This window comes from Centrocercus urophasianus, unplaced genomic scaffold, assembly GCF_019232065.1.
Source record: "Centrocercus urophasianus isolate 14NV4802_14NV808 unplaced genomic scaffold, USGS_Curo_1.0 seq_37, whole genome shotgun sequence".
Classification (NCBI taxonomy): domain Eukaryota; kingdom Metazoa; phylum Chordata; class Aves; order Galliformes; family Phasianidae; genus Centrocercus; species Centrocercus urophasianus.
In genome coordinates, this window is record NW_024884944.1 from 883,817 (window position 1) to 898,214 (window position 14,398).

The window sequence follows — 14,398 nt, forward strand, 5'->3', positions numbered from 1 at the left end:
CGTAGAAGAGATCTGTTAATGAGCAACCACAAGCCTTTTCCCCAGGAAAACAGGACACATCTACATCTGTCCCAGTGGATAAGCACCTGCACAGCATCATTCTCTAGAGACTGACAATCTGTTGGTGAAAAGGCAATACGTGGTGGGGGAATACTGTACGCAGAGTAAGCTTGAATCAGCCATGTTTGCAGATATATTTCATAGCAGGAGTGAGCTTTGAGACTTATAAAAATCCTGGCAGTTCTCTGACCCCTTCTCCCACACACTCCTTCATCTTGTTGCTTTCCCCCCGTTATCAGCCTCTTGTAAAGCATCCCAGCTGCTTCCCTGTACAGTGGATGTGATTTGCAAACACAAGTCTCGCAGTCTCAACAAAGCTGCAGAGCAGTCTGGCAGTGGAGGTTATCTCACTTTGTTAGCAGGACAGACAGGCGCAATCTGTCGGGTGGGTGCAGTCTGTAAGTGGTACTGAAAGGTTCTGCCTGTGTGTCTGGATTCTTCCAGCTTCAACTGCCAAGAAACAAGGCAGTACCACAGTATGGGCACCACGTGTTGCTGTGGCATCATGGTGGGGGATTTGTCCTCTGTGCCCACCACAGCTGCGCTGCCTTCTCTTACCTTTGGGGATTCCCAGCCGCTGCTGCTCCTTTGCGAAGCCACTGAAGGTGGCTTTCAGTGCCTGAGACATCATTTCCTTGCTGCTGGGGGTTAACAAAGGCACATCTGCACATTCCATATCTGAAAGCATCAGAAGAGAAAAACAATCATAAGGGCTGGGAAAAACAACAGAATGGTTTGCACAGTATTGAATTGTCAGAAAACAGGCAAACCCTTCCTTTGCTTCTTTTGAAATTTTTCACACTCCAAGTCTCTAGCCCTGAACCTAAACCTGCAGGTCCACAAGCAGACCAGCACACAAGCCATGTCTGACAAGCTTGGCTACATGGTGCGTGTGGTCTCTGTGAGCCAGCCCTGAATGTGCTGTTGGAAATTTGATGGTGATATCAGACACCATCACAGACAACAGCTCACTCAGCATCACCATCACCCCTGGCTTCTGAAGCCTGTGAGATAGCTGGGTCATGAGTCCTATACAAGACTGAACAAGAAAGCACGAAGGAAAGCATCTCTGAATGCCTGCCTCAGTGCCGGGCATCCTGGCCCAAAGCAATAGGAAAAGTAATTTTGAAGAATTGCAAGCAATCCCAGAAAAAGGAGGGCCACAGCAGGATGAGGCGGGATGGAGAACCAGCAGAAAAGCCGTTCAAGGATGGGAGAGAAAACAAAGAGCTGGAAAATCCCACATGAGCACAGAGTTACATCATGCAAAGCCCAGGCGCTCCGTGAGTCACCGAACAATGCACAGCCGCCCCATGGGATGCATGGGGCCAGGCCAAGGGCCTTGGAGCCAGTCCTGATGAGAAGCAAAGGTCTGCCTTCCTTTCTTCCCTTTCGCTAATTTATTTGGAAGGAGGTGGTAATTTGTAGCCAAACAGTTCCATAAACAAAAGCAATCGTTTGAAAAAAAAACCTCAATCTGAATAAAGGTTTTGGCTCTTTTTCACATACTTCAAGCATTCCTGAAAACCATCATTTGTGGTGAAGGAAAGCCTCAAATATTCACCATCTCCAACAACTGAACTTTGTCAGTCTTGTTGTAAATCCTCTGCCGGAGGCCTGCCTCACTCTGCAGCTTATCAGGAATTTTTCAATGAAAACTGTTCTCAGCGGAAAAATGACAATGAGCACAAATTTTTGGTGTTTTCATCGCAGCCGGATGTGAATCTCAAAAGCCCTCAAAAGTGCTCTCTGTGCTGTGCAAAGGCACCTTGGCTCACTATCGTTCTGCATTAAGCTCTGATTTAATGCTCCACATATCCTCAAAGTGCTCCTCCCTCAAGGATCGCTGAGAGCATCCCGAGTGCAGCCCAGACCAGAGCTGCTCTCCTGCCTTCATCTTTGCACCGCCTCTCACCCCCAAGCAGATGTGCAAAGCCATCCACGTGCCCAGCTCCCAGCTCACTGCTCCAAACTGCCATTCTTTTTGTCCAGGTAGCCCTGCTCAGCCCCAGCGCCCCATTGCTCTCCCAGCCCTGCTGTAGAAATCAAGGCCTGCCTGCCACGCTGCAACCCTCAGGACCTTCAAAAGCAAATAATAATAATCAAAGGCTATTTGGCAAATTACACTTCATTATTTACTGGATTTAGCTGAGGAGGGCACAGAAAAACGAGCAGGCACCCTGCATATCTCTGTTCTCCATCTGCTGGCTTTGAGATAATGCTGGGAGAAAGTGGTTTGGTGCCCTTTTCCCTTCATCCTCATGTTACACGTTAATGCTCTGCTGGCTGTGCTCTGTGGTTATGGGGACCACCCATGGATCTGCTCCCTCACGGCCGCTTCAACAGCAGAGCGCTGCTCCTCGGCCATGGGAAGCTGAGTCAGAGGCAAGCTCAGAAAACGTTTCCAACCCATTTTGCACTGAATCACTTGCAAAAACCTGCACACAGATGACCTCCTTAGGCAAGCCACAAGCCAGGCTTCTGCTAGTGCTAAATTCTTCCTGCTGCCATGCAAAGGAGCATCTGTCACTGATGGGTCCATGCATTTGGGTTTGCACAGAGCCAGTGAAGCAGTTTTTCAGTAGCACTGGATAGGGTTTCAGTTCCATAAGGTGAGCACCAAAGCCAAACCAAAACACACATCTCGAGGTTTCTCCTTTAAAACAAGATGCGTTGGGAAAATTCAGAATCGAAACCTTTTTCTCTTGTTAAACTATAGCTACTGCTTAAAACTTCTTCAAAACACAAGGCAGCCTCAAAGCCCCACACCTGCAAATGTCTGCAAAGCCTAATTTTAGTCAGCAGCATCCCGCCTCTATAGAAGAGCTCGCGTGTGCAGCATTAAATGGGTTGGTGAAGCTGTGCATACGTGTTTGTGGACGAGTCCTGGCTGCATGATCTGGGGTAGAACGGGAGGGGGGACAGTTTGTACTTCAATTCTGGCTTTGAGAGATACTACATGCACTGAAAGGTCACTCTCTTTGTTAATTCCTGGGAGCACGATGGGCTTTACCTGCCCTCCGACACAGCAGTGCTTTTCTGCAGGACCTTTCAGGAGGACACAGCCGTGGTTCTGTCCCCGTGCACAGCACACACCGCCTGCAGCTCTGGGTGGGCAGAGGTCAGAGCAGGGCAGCATTTGGGTAACAAAAGCAGGCCGGGCTTCACTCCCCTGGTTTCAACTTTCACTGTCATCTGAAACCCCTCTCCAAGATTTTAATCAAATCTTACACAAATAAAACGTCCCCTTTGTGTACCTCCTGCTGCCCGCAAAAGCACATGCGAAAGCGTGCACGCGTGCACACAGGAGGGCTCGGAATGCACCAAACCCAGCACCAAACTCAGCTGCTGTACCCCAGCTTCGTTGGGCAATTTCTTATTCAAACCTAAAAACCAAGCGTGGACTCGCACTGCAGGCTGGGGTTGCTGGATGGGTTTTACAACACCCATTAAAGCCTCGTTGACACGGCTTGCACGTGCAGAGTGCTGCCAAGATGCCACATCTCCTGCTGCTGCCGCTGCACTGACAGTGAGCAGCATTTGATTTTCCTCCTGGGACACCAGGCAGGGTACGATGTTTTGGTTTTTAAATGCTAACAGGAGTTGCAGGCGCTCTGGAAAATTATGTCACATCATCTCCAGCATCTGTAGAGCAGAGATAAGCAATTTTCCTTACACGGTAGGAAGGCAGAGGGACGTTGATGCAAGAGGCTGCAGCTCTGCAAAGCAAAGAGAGATCTGGGGGCTCAGCTTGAGATCCTGAAGGCTTCCCAAAACCAGTCTTTGTTTTTCCTCCTTTAGATCCCTGGGAACCAGATGGACGTAAGGATGGCAATGATCCTGCCATAGCCAACAGGCAGCATCACATCCCTATGTGGCTTTCAAGCTTAAGAGGATGCACACCAAAGCTACCATCCCAGGTAACTAGTGATGGGAGATAGTGCCCTGAAGTTGTGCCAGGGGAGGTTCAGGTTGGATATTAGGAACAATTTCCTCTCTGAAAGAGCAGTGCTGCACCGCATGGCTGCACAGGCAGTGGGAGTCACCATCCCTGGTGTCCCAGAGCAATGGGATGTGAAGTGGGCATGGCGGGGTGGGCTGGGGACCTCCAACATCCTTACCAACCTTTATCACTCTATAATGGCACTGTAGCAAGTAGGTGCTGGACAAACAGACACAGAGACTGTGAGAAACGCACAGAGAGGCCAACATCACCAAGTTCATCTCCCAGACAAATTCGCGTTCTGCTCTCCACAGGCTCCACATGTATAAACTACTTCTACGCATCTGATCTTTTTAAAGCACTACGATTTACAAACTTTAGGGATTTTGACCTTAAAATGCAAGTGACTCTGCTGCATGTCAAAACATTAGCATCTGATTGCATAAGCAAAATAAATGGCAGTCAAGAAAAAAAGCTGGAGGACAGGAGCAAAGTCATTTTTCTCCCTAATTTCCACTTGGAGTCAATGCCCCCTTTAAACTCCCCTCAGCCACTCACTTTGTTTCCCATCAAAAGCCTCAATGTGTCCTTGTTTGGTCCCCACTGTTTTACACAGTAGCCTGCATGCAGATGGATGCCCAGCAGGTCAGAGCAGGGCCAGCTGACCCCACAGCCCCTCCTGCCCCTGCTCTGCTGGATGCACACCGGGTCAGGAACCCAGCACACCATTCTCAAAGGTGAAAGCCCTCCTGGGACAGGGATTAGTCCTATGCTGTGCTGACATCACAAGGGTGTGGGACACACTGGCTGCTTGAAGGAGGCATGGGATATGTTCTGGAAAAGGTGCAAGTTGGCATGGAGTCAAGTCAAGAAAATAATCACTCCAGGACCATGCATCCAACAGCTGCATGAATTTGTGCCCAAATATCTCAGAAGAGCTCAGCCCTTGAGCCATAGCTGGCTGAGATGCTCCTATGAGCACCTGTGCAGGGCTCTGCTGGAGGACAATTCAGCCAGGTCACAGCTAGGAGGCTGTGTCCCCTGGGACCATGCTCACCGTGCCAGCTTCTGCCACTCCAGGGACATCCCAGTGCTGCCCCCAGAGTCCTATTTTCCTGTGATGGAGCAAGAGGAGTTTCTCAGAGATTTGGCAAGAGAGGCAAGGACTCATTTGCTCTCCTGCTTTCCCCTGTGCCACCAAGCTGCTCCACCCCACAGGGAGCCCACCATCACCTCATCACGTGGCACACAGACTTCCACCCCAGCCTTCCCCAGGAGCAAAGCAGGGCAGGGCTAGCAATGGGGAGGCTGAAAGACAATTCCCAAAGTCTCCCAGCTGGCAGGGTTCAGCTGAGAAATCTTTCTCAGGAAGGGAGGAGGCTGCAGAGAGGGGGGCCGGGAGCTGAGACCCTTCCCACGCTCCCCAATGAGGCATGGCAGAGGCACTGTCTCCCACATCTCCCATTTCAGGTCCCTTTCCCTTAGGGCAGATTTGCCTTTCCCAGATGCCCCGCACAGCATCGGGGCAGGATCTCCTGGGCAAATAACCCCAACTGAGCCCCACTTATTTAGGCAGGATTAGGCAAAAATTTGTCTGCACTTTTGAACTGTTTTCACAAGCACAGCCTCTCACTCCCACGCAGGAAGCAGGAGCAGAACCGGCCTGTTCCAATTAGGGCTCCTCAAACCAAAAGGACAGCGAAACTCAGGGGAGAAAAGGGGAATAGAGGGAAAATTGAGGAGGAAGGACAAGCAGGAGGAGATGCTGGGACAGAGAGCACTGAGATTTCTACCCCTCCCACAGCACCTCATCATGTTTCTCTCTCCCAGGCATGGCACGAAAGGGACTGACATTTGCTATTTTAATTTTAAATAAATACATTTTTAAAAAAAGAAAAATAAGCTGCTTCTTCTTCTTTTTTTTTTTTTTCCCTCAAGTAGTGAAAAATAAATACTCTGAGATGAAAGCGGGGTTTGAAGAGAAAAACAAGAGAGGAAACCAAAAGCCCGCACTGCTTAGCGCTGCAAAAAGAACAACAAAGCCAGCTTTCTTCCGGCATTCAGCAGCTTTCTTATGGAGATGCAGCGTGTCATGGGGGCGAGTTCTCCCACTAAATAAAGGGCCTGGAAACTTGTCCTCTCAGCACGCAGATAAAAGGGTTTCTCCCGAGTTTGTACTTGGAGCATCACAGGGAGCAGGGAATGGGAAAGGTTAAGAGGAGGGTGGGACCGGCTGTCAGGATGCTCTTGCTGTTCAGCCCTGGGCTTTAAGATAAACTGTGTTACCCACCATGTAAGGGGTGTGAGCTGCTCCGGGGTGCGTGGTCAGGGCAGCTGTGCCCACAGCCCTGCAGCACCCTGTGCTCACAGCAAAGCCTGCCAGCACTGCATTTCCAACCTGCTGGCACCGCCCTTGCTCTGCTCACAACACAAAAATATACAAAATATGTAAGAATATCCCAGCCACCACCCCAGGTAAAACCTGGGACAAAGGTCCCTCTAGTCCACAGGGTCACATCCCCATAGGTCACATCCTCACACGCCGTAGCACTGAGGTGTTTCATCTCATCAAGGATTACTTTGAATGGGACCAGCTTTGCAGCAAGAAAAGAGAGGAAAATGGAAAATAAAGCAATCCAAATGTCAGTGCTGGCTTTGGCTCGTATCTCTTGGCCATGGACCAGGCAGCAGCACCGACAGGTGAGAGGATGCTTCACCGCCACCCAAACAGCAGCACCACCACGCTGACCTCGCCTGCTGCCCGAGTTTCTTTCCATTCCCTTAGTCACAGTTTCATGCTGTGGGTGTTGGATGTGGACCCTGGGAAAGCAGCATCCCCTGCACTCACAGGGGCTCGCTGCTCCCTGGTGTTTGTGGGGGTGAGAAGGGGGAGAAGCACGAGACAAAGCCCTGGATTGAAGCTCAGCAAAACCACAGGGCTTGAGTCAACGCTTGTTGCGATGATGAGAAAGTTTCCCCAGCTCAGCAGGCAGGACAGGACCCATGGCTCTGGAACTGGAAGTCAGGCTTCCCCTGGTGCAGGGCTTCACTGCATCCTCCTTATCTCAGCTGCTGGAGGGATCATGGATGGAGCAGAGGGAGCACCCAGGACTTACAGCCACCTCCGGGCTTCGATGTGGCCACTGTTTAACGACACTCATCAAAACTATGCAAAGCAGCCAGTGAAGGCAGCAGAAAGGTTTTTCCACCGAGATCTCAGTGGTTTAGATGCAGCAACTCTGCTAACCCAGTGAGCCCCCTGCAAACAAGTACCCATGAATCAGCTTTGCAACGGCTTCTCTCACTTCACATCTCTGATCCTCACTGCTGAAAACTTGTGTGAGCCCTTCATGAAGGTGCACACCCAAGCACAGGGGCTGGGTTTAGTGCAACCTCTGCAAAGCCCACGTATGTGCAGGGTGAGCTCCCAGCTGAGCACCAATCACAGAATGGTTTGAATTGGAAGGGACCCCTAAAGGCCATCTGGTCCCAGCCCCCTGCAATGAACAGGGACACCCACAGCTCCAGCGGGTGCTCAGAGCTCCTACAGCCTGACCCGGGGTGTCTGGAGGGATGGAGCATCCATCAACTCACTGGGCAACCTGAAACAGTGTTGCCCTAAATGAGGCTGCAGCCAGCAAACCAGCATTGCACAACATCCACGTGTCTCCAGGCTCCTGGCTGGGAGTCCAAGACTCTTTTTTGGGCGGCCAAACCCTTCTCCCCCTGCTTCCCCATACAAACATCACATGAGCCGCTGAAGATGGTTTGCCTCCTTTGCAGGGTTGGATGCTCTCTACCTCCAATGAAACTGCTCTCTCCTATAGGAAATTCTTCCCCCGTGATAATTCACTCTAATTCCCACTAACCGTTTTGCTAAATAGCTCTAATCCCATGCACAGGCACACACACTAATGGGAGAATGGGGAGGGCCCAGCAAAGCCTGTAATGGACACCCAGCCCTGGCTGAAAGGAGGTCAAGTGTAAATAGCGAGGCCAGGTCACGCCTGTGGCAGCCGCCTTGCATCAGTGCTTCAGCTCAGGGAGATGCTCCTCCGCAAACAAGCAGCAAAAACCCAGCTTCTCACACTCCGAGTCTCAGTAGCAAAGCTCTAATTGCTCAACAGCAATCGGGGGGGAGGGAGGGAAACACCCTCCCCCAAACCCAGTGATACCGACTGAACAAACAACAGGTATTCATCTGCTTCTTGGATGGCTGCCTGAGGTATTCGAATGGCTCACGCCTGGGCCCAGAAGCCTCTTGAAATTCCTCACTCTCTGCTGGTTAGGGTGGAAACCCCGTAAGGTTGAATGACCCCTCAGGTTCACGCAGCTGCCCTTCCCAAGGCAGACCAAGGCTGGGAGCTCCAGTGAACAGACAGTAGCCCCTGTCTCACACATCCAACACTTCCCTGCAGGAAGCTGCTGAACAACTTGTGCTGGTCTCATCCCCATGGCAATGTCACCTGGGACACCTCTGCTGCAGTGACATGACAGAGGGTTCATCCCTGGAGCAGGATGCTCAGGCATCATGTACTGTGACATGGTTACTCAGGACAACAAGAGCACATGCAGGTTGAATCAAGATGCTACATAACCCCAACCTAGCAGCTCAGATTGCATATCTCCCTATCCAAGCAGTCTCTCCTTCAGATATTAATCTCGCTTTCCTTCATCTCTCAGACACGTGGATGGACACATTATAGACAGACCCATCTCTGTTGCTTCCAGCCACTCGCTCTGGTTGCTGCAGGAGGCACAGCAATGCTGCACTTCACATGACAATCTCCCAGAAGACAGCCAGCAGCGATTTTGCAAGTCAGGGTTGAGGTTAATCAGCAGTACATTGTGTGAGGAAGATGCTGTCAGGATAGGAAGTGTGAAAAGGGAAGGCTGAGATATTTTGGCAGGGCTGTCCCCCCGCTGCAGGGATATTGGCCAAAGATACTTTTGGTCATGCTTAGGTCTTTCATCACCCCAGAAACAGATCCCAACCCACCAAGCCTGCTTAAGCACACCTGAAGAACGTGCTGTGCCAACATTCTGTAAGCAGCTATGCATGACCTCACAGCTGGAGATGGTTTCACTGCATATTTGAAGTCACATGAAATGACTCTGTGCCCAAACACCATTAGCCCTGTCCCTCATCATGACACAAAGCACTTCTCATGAAGATGCTCTACACGGATGTCCCTGCTGCTGGGACTCCACTGCCAGACCAGTCCTAAAAGGCAGCCGGAGTTCTCCTGGCCTCAGAATGAGATGAGGCATGCGGCTGCTCAGCCAAGTCCCTCCTTTCTTTTCCTTCCCCTCCAATCTGTCCCAAGGAATTCCCCAACCTCTTCTAGATTATCAGCCCAGCCCAAATTCTGTGTAAACTCTGTGTGCTGGCATCAGCCCTTGCCCGCAGGCTGCATCGATGCCACGTCACACCAGACACGTGGGGACCACATGGCAGGACACAGACTGAAGTGCCCTCGAGCCAGGATGATGCTTAGCCCCCAGACTATCCCTCTCCACATCAAAGCTGCTCTCCTCCACTCACCAGCTCTTTCTCCATAAACCAGCATGTTTGCTGAAGCAGAAAAGACTGGACCTGCTATGGGGAGCCCTTTGTCAGTGTACACGCAGTAAGAAGTGCCCATAAGTCACAAGCAAAAAGGGCCTCAGACAGCACCACGGAGCACAGGACATCTCCGTGTGATACAACGATGCAGAAAGCACCGAGTTGCCAGCAAAGAAGGCAGCAGCAGGTCAGCTCCTGGGTGCTCACGCTGCCCGGGGCGACAGACTCTGGGGGTGAAGCTTGCCACATAGCTCTGCAGCTGCAGATTCCTGCCTGCTGCCCATCCCACCCCACCTCCGCAGCCTCCCCAGCCAACCCTTAGCTCCAGGGCAGCACCAGGCAGACACAGAGCCAAGCCCAGAAGAAACCATTGCTCAATGCAACGATGCAAGTCGCAGCGCATCACATCCCCTGTGGATTGCGCAGGGACGGCCGCTGCCTCACCAGAGAAGGCCCTATTTCTAATATCAGCCTCTTTTTTTTCTATGCAGCAGGGAGTATTTCAGCTCTGCTCAGCAAGCAGAGGACATGGGGAGGGGCACAAGGTGTGCAGTCACCACCGATTCTCCATCGTGCTGTGTCACCTCCTCCTTCTCTGCCTCCATCATAGGACATGAGGATGCCAGGTCTGTCCTTTTGCATCAGGCTGAGCTGCCCAGCTTTGCAGTTCAAAAAGGAGGAGAGGAGAGATGAGCATATTTCTCTCTCAAATCAAACAAATAATCACACAGACTTTTGCAACCACATTAAGTTTGGGAGGTCGGAGCACAGCTGGTTTATCTCAGCACTGGTTGCTCTAAATCACATTAAACCAAAGACAGTCAATCTTTGTAATCAACAAAGTTATTGTCAACTCTTTAGAACAAACAGCCAGCTCTGCCAAGAGATGAAGGTAGCACAGCAATCCATACACCTCTCATCCCCCTGCACTGTGTATGGATTTATGTCTTTGCAGCATTGGAAGCACTTCTGATGAAGACTTGCATTTGCAAGTGCCCTGATGGCTCTGAAGGCATCGTATCCTTCCTCGTGAACATGGTTCACAAACTGTACATAACAGCCCCCCGCAGCTGAAATAAGAACCTAAGCCAGCAACATCCATCACACAGCCCACGCATCTCCTCTATGCTAACTGCGTCTCTCAGAGCAGCAGCATTTAAAAGAGAGGAGAAAGAACTACACGGAAGGGGTTGAAAGTCCTCAAAGCAAACAGCCTCTCCTCTTCCCCGAACAGCACTCCATTAATGCAACCCTACAGGCTGCAAGTGTTCCCAGGCACCTCCAGCTGGCATCTCCACAGGCATCACCCATAAGCACGAGGTCCGCACTGTCTGCCCCGTCCCACAGTCAGAAACCACACGTGTCCTACACTCACCTCAGTTTAAACATTCCCAAGGGTGAACTCTTTCAGCTCCTCCAGGGATGGAGGTCAGAAACAGCCCTAGGAAAAACCTGGGAAGCAAAAATCTGCAGACCATGCTGGACTGAGTGCATTGGAAATATTGCTGCCAGACCAACTTCATTTCATAACTTCTCAGGAACAGTTCTGCTGTTCGTGTTTGGAAGCAGACAAGGAAACAAAAACAAGGAACAAGTGGATTTTCCTAAGTACAAGAACAGCCCTGAGATTAAGCCTCCTCCATGCTTCTCAACAGTTTCAGATACCAGGGCCCCCAAAAAGCAGGATGATCTCAGAGCTCTGCACCATTCAGTCTGCACTGTGAAGCCTCCAGGTGAACAATCAACCCCACTGAGGAGAGCTTTCCCAAGGAGAAGAGTTTTCCCAAGCGGCCCCAGGAAGATTTTCTCCTCCAGCTCTGACTTCTAGGAATATTCCCACCAGGGACCAATGTAGCAGTTGGGCCAGACAAGCCTTGGGAAGAGGAGGAAGGTGGGAGTGAGCAGAGGAAGGCAGCCAAAACCATGCTGGGCTGCCCCATCAGCTTCAGCCATCCCCATCCCAGCACCAGGATGGTCAAGGGGAGGGTAATGTCACCTACTGGCCTCAGATGGGACAGCAAAGGGATGGCAGGGATAAGCTGGGGGCTGGGGGTGCTCAGAGGAAGCCCTGAGTTTAGAAACCTCCGCACAGGCTGTGGCGATGGGAGGAGAGAGGCTGAGATGCTCACAGCCCTCGCATCCACTCAATGCGCAGCATCCGGAAGCTATTAAGGAATTACAGCCTCGCTGGCCCTGAGCCTTCCCCAGCAGAAGTGCCTGGGAGCAGATGGTGAAAGGGCTGATTGAATTCGGCTGCTCAGGCCAAGAGGCTGTTAGGAGAGATGCAAATGGAGAAGGGAGTGGGGGTGTCACTCGGCTACTCAGGAGCCAGAAGCCCTTGCCAGGAACTTTGGGAATCCTCCACTGATTGTAACGAGCCCTGGGATGCTGCAGCTTTGGGCTGGGTCACTGCTCCTGAGCCACAATGCGGGTTGATGAGGCTACCACCCACGGGGCCAGGCTGCAGAACTGAAGTGTGCAAAGAGCAACCTGGTCTAATCTCAGAGCATCCCCAGAGACAGCAGGAAAGCTAGGGGCACAGACTCTGCACTCCTCTCAGAGGGAATGGGGCTCACATGATGCTCACTGGGGAAATGGCCTGGAAAGAGAGGCACATAGTATGGAAAAATGAAAAAGCAGGCCAAAAAACATAAATAAATAAGTCATCCATGGTGCCATTTGAAGGTAAATTTGGTGCCTGCAGCCAGCAAACACTGACAGAAGATTCCAAATCGCCTGCAGGCAAAAGAAGGGTTTTAAAAACCCTGGGAAGTGGGAGAAGAAAAGGGATGAATGACCCAAAAAAGCAACACAAAGCCAAGCTCTGGGCTCCCTGCCCTGGCAAGTGGCCCCACACCCCCGTGCCCTGGGGAGCAGGCACTGGCTCCACGGCCTCGCTGTCTCAAATCTTTCTTTTTTTCCAAGCAAATCTTTCTCTTTTCCAAGCAAGAAACTTCCAACAACTCCCCAGGCTGGCCCCGCTCCCCCAAGTTGGGCAATCACAAAGCTCGTCAGGGCTCTGACGAAGGCGCGGGCATGGAGAGCTCCATGACCGTAAGGGGATCTTTTTGGAGCAATCTTTTCCGAGACAAGTCATGAGATTGTTTCTTGCCTGGAATTTGCTCCCACGGCTCCCATCGGCCCCTGATTGCTGAGTCAAGAGATCGCTGGGCTGTGCCCTCCAGATGAGTAAATTAATTGCCTGGGGGGGGGGAGGAGGGCAGGGAGGGGACAGGGAGCACACAGCAATGACTCTCCGGCCCCGCGCACGTCTTGGCAGCGGGCTCTGCTGCTGCTTTGCGATGCATGGAATTAGTCACCCCATTAGCAAGAGCGGTTACACACAGCTGTTTAAAGGCACATTATCCCTATCCATCCCTTTTGCTTTTCTTCTGGATTTTTTTTTCCCACATTTCCCCTCTTTTGATTTTGTTTCCTTTTTTGAGGATATCCAATGAACGCCTGGGACCAGCAGCTCCCAAAGCAGACACAACCCGGAGATGCCAAGCAGCTTAGGCTCACCCAGCCCCGCTTCCCCATCCCTCCTCGCCCTGTTGACGTAACCCATCCCTCTGCCGGGTCACTCTATAGGATCCATATGGCAACGGCTGCTCGGGGTTGAGCCGTTTGAACGCAGGAACACGCGAGAGTCATCCAGCTTGAAGGCAGAACACACGCACGGCCGGGGCCTTTCAAGTCACAAGCTCTCGAGCCAGCTCCAAATCTGGAGCCGCTTAAAGGGATGGAAAACAGCGCCAGTGACTCAGTGCCCCGCTGGGCCACAGCTACCGTGACAGCCCTGAAAGCCCATTGATGACGTTGGAAAGCGAAACTTTCCCAGCCCCACAGCAGGAGCAAGCTGCCCAGAAGCAGGGACAGCACTGGGACAGCACGCAGTGAGGCTTAGCCTGGATATCTCCATATCCCATCCTGGAGAACACCCCAAGCAATGCCAAGGGGATGGAGGAGTTCTTCCCATGTCCAGCTGCAAACCAGGATGAACTGTACTTGGTGACCTCAGCCAAGCGGTTAGGAGAGGCAAGAGGCTGCATAACAGGCCCTGAGTGTTTTAAAAGAGAAAGCACTTGGGATTGTGTTGGGAAACCGCTTCTCACAATGCTGTGTAAAAAAAGCTTGAGCTTCACGTGCTCCGCTGTGGCTTTTTCAGTTTTTTCAGTGGAAAAAGCCAATGGCGCTCAGCTTTTGCTATTACTTCTGATGATGGTTCACATTTTCGGTAAACAATTTCTCAAAACTAAAAGGTAAAAACAAAACAAAAAAAAACTCGCTGCTCTACAGCTTCCAGAGCACTGACCAAAATGGAGCAGTTTTGCACAAACACACGCAGTCTACCTATAAAAAAAAACTTTCATGTGGGTCAAAAAGCCACATTTTGATTACTGTGATAGACGATGCTGACAGGAAAGAAAAAGCAACACAAAACAAAATGCTCCCAGTATCTGGATCCAGTGGCCTGTGCCTCAGTTCCCCTACGTTAAACCTTTCCCTGCCTTCTGTTGGTGTCAGAAGATGGGATCAGCGTCCCTGAAATGTTGGGACTGAGCACCCAGAGCGTGATGCAGCACACGAACAGCGGCATCCCACTGGTTTGCTCTTCTCGTGCTCCCCAGCAGCCATCTGAAGAATGCCCTGGAATCGAGTCAAATATTTTAAATGAGATGGGGGGAGAGGGGGCACGGGGCGGGGAGCAGTTCGGGGGGAGCGCTCAGTTTTGACTCAGTGTCTGGCTTCTTTCATCAAACCCACATTCCTAATCATGCCATCACCCTCCGGGAAAGTGCGACAACATACATAATCCATGTGGAGCC

General features: G+C 51.4%; 1 protein-coding gene across 4 annotated transcripts in view; it reads right to left on the reverse strand.

Moving 5' to 3' along the window:
- The window catches only part of ETS1 (ETS proto-oncogene 1, transcription factor), a 64,917-nt gene that overhangs the window by 17,287 nt on the left and 33,232 nt on the right, over positions 1–14,398 (reverse strand). For all 4 annotated transcript variants that reach the window (XM_042831985.1, XM_042831987.1, XM_042831986.1 and 1 more), the window contains one exon: positions 619–738. In XM_042831985.1, the coding sequence (XP_042687919.1) occupies positions 619–738 (120 nt within the window). The remainder of the gene's footprint in view (positions 1–618; positions 739–14,398) is intronic.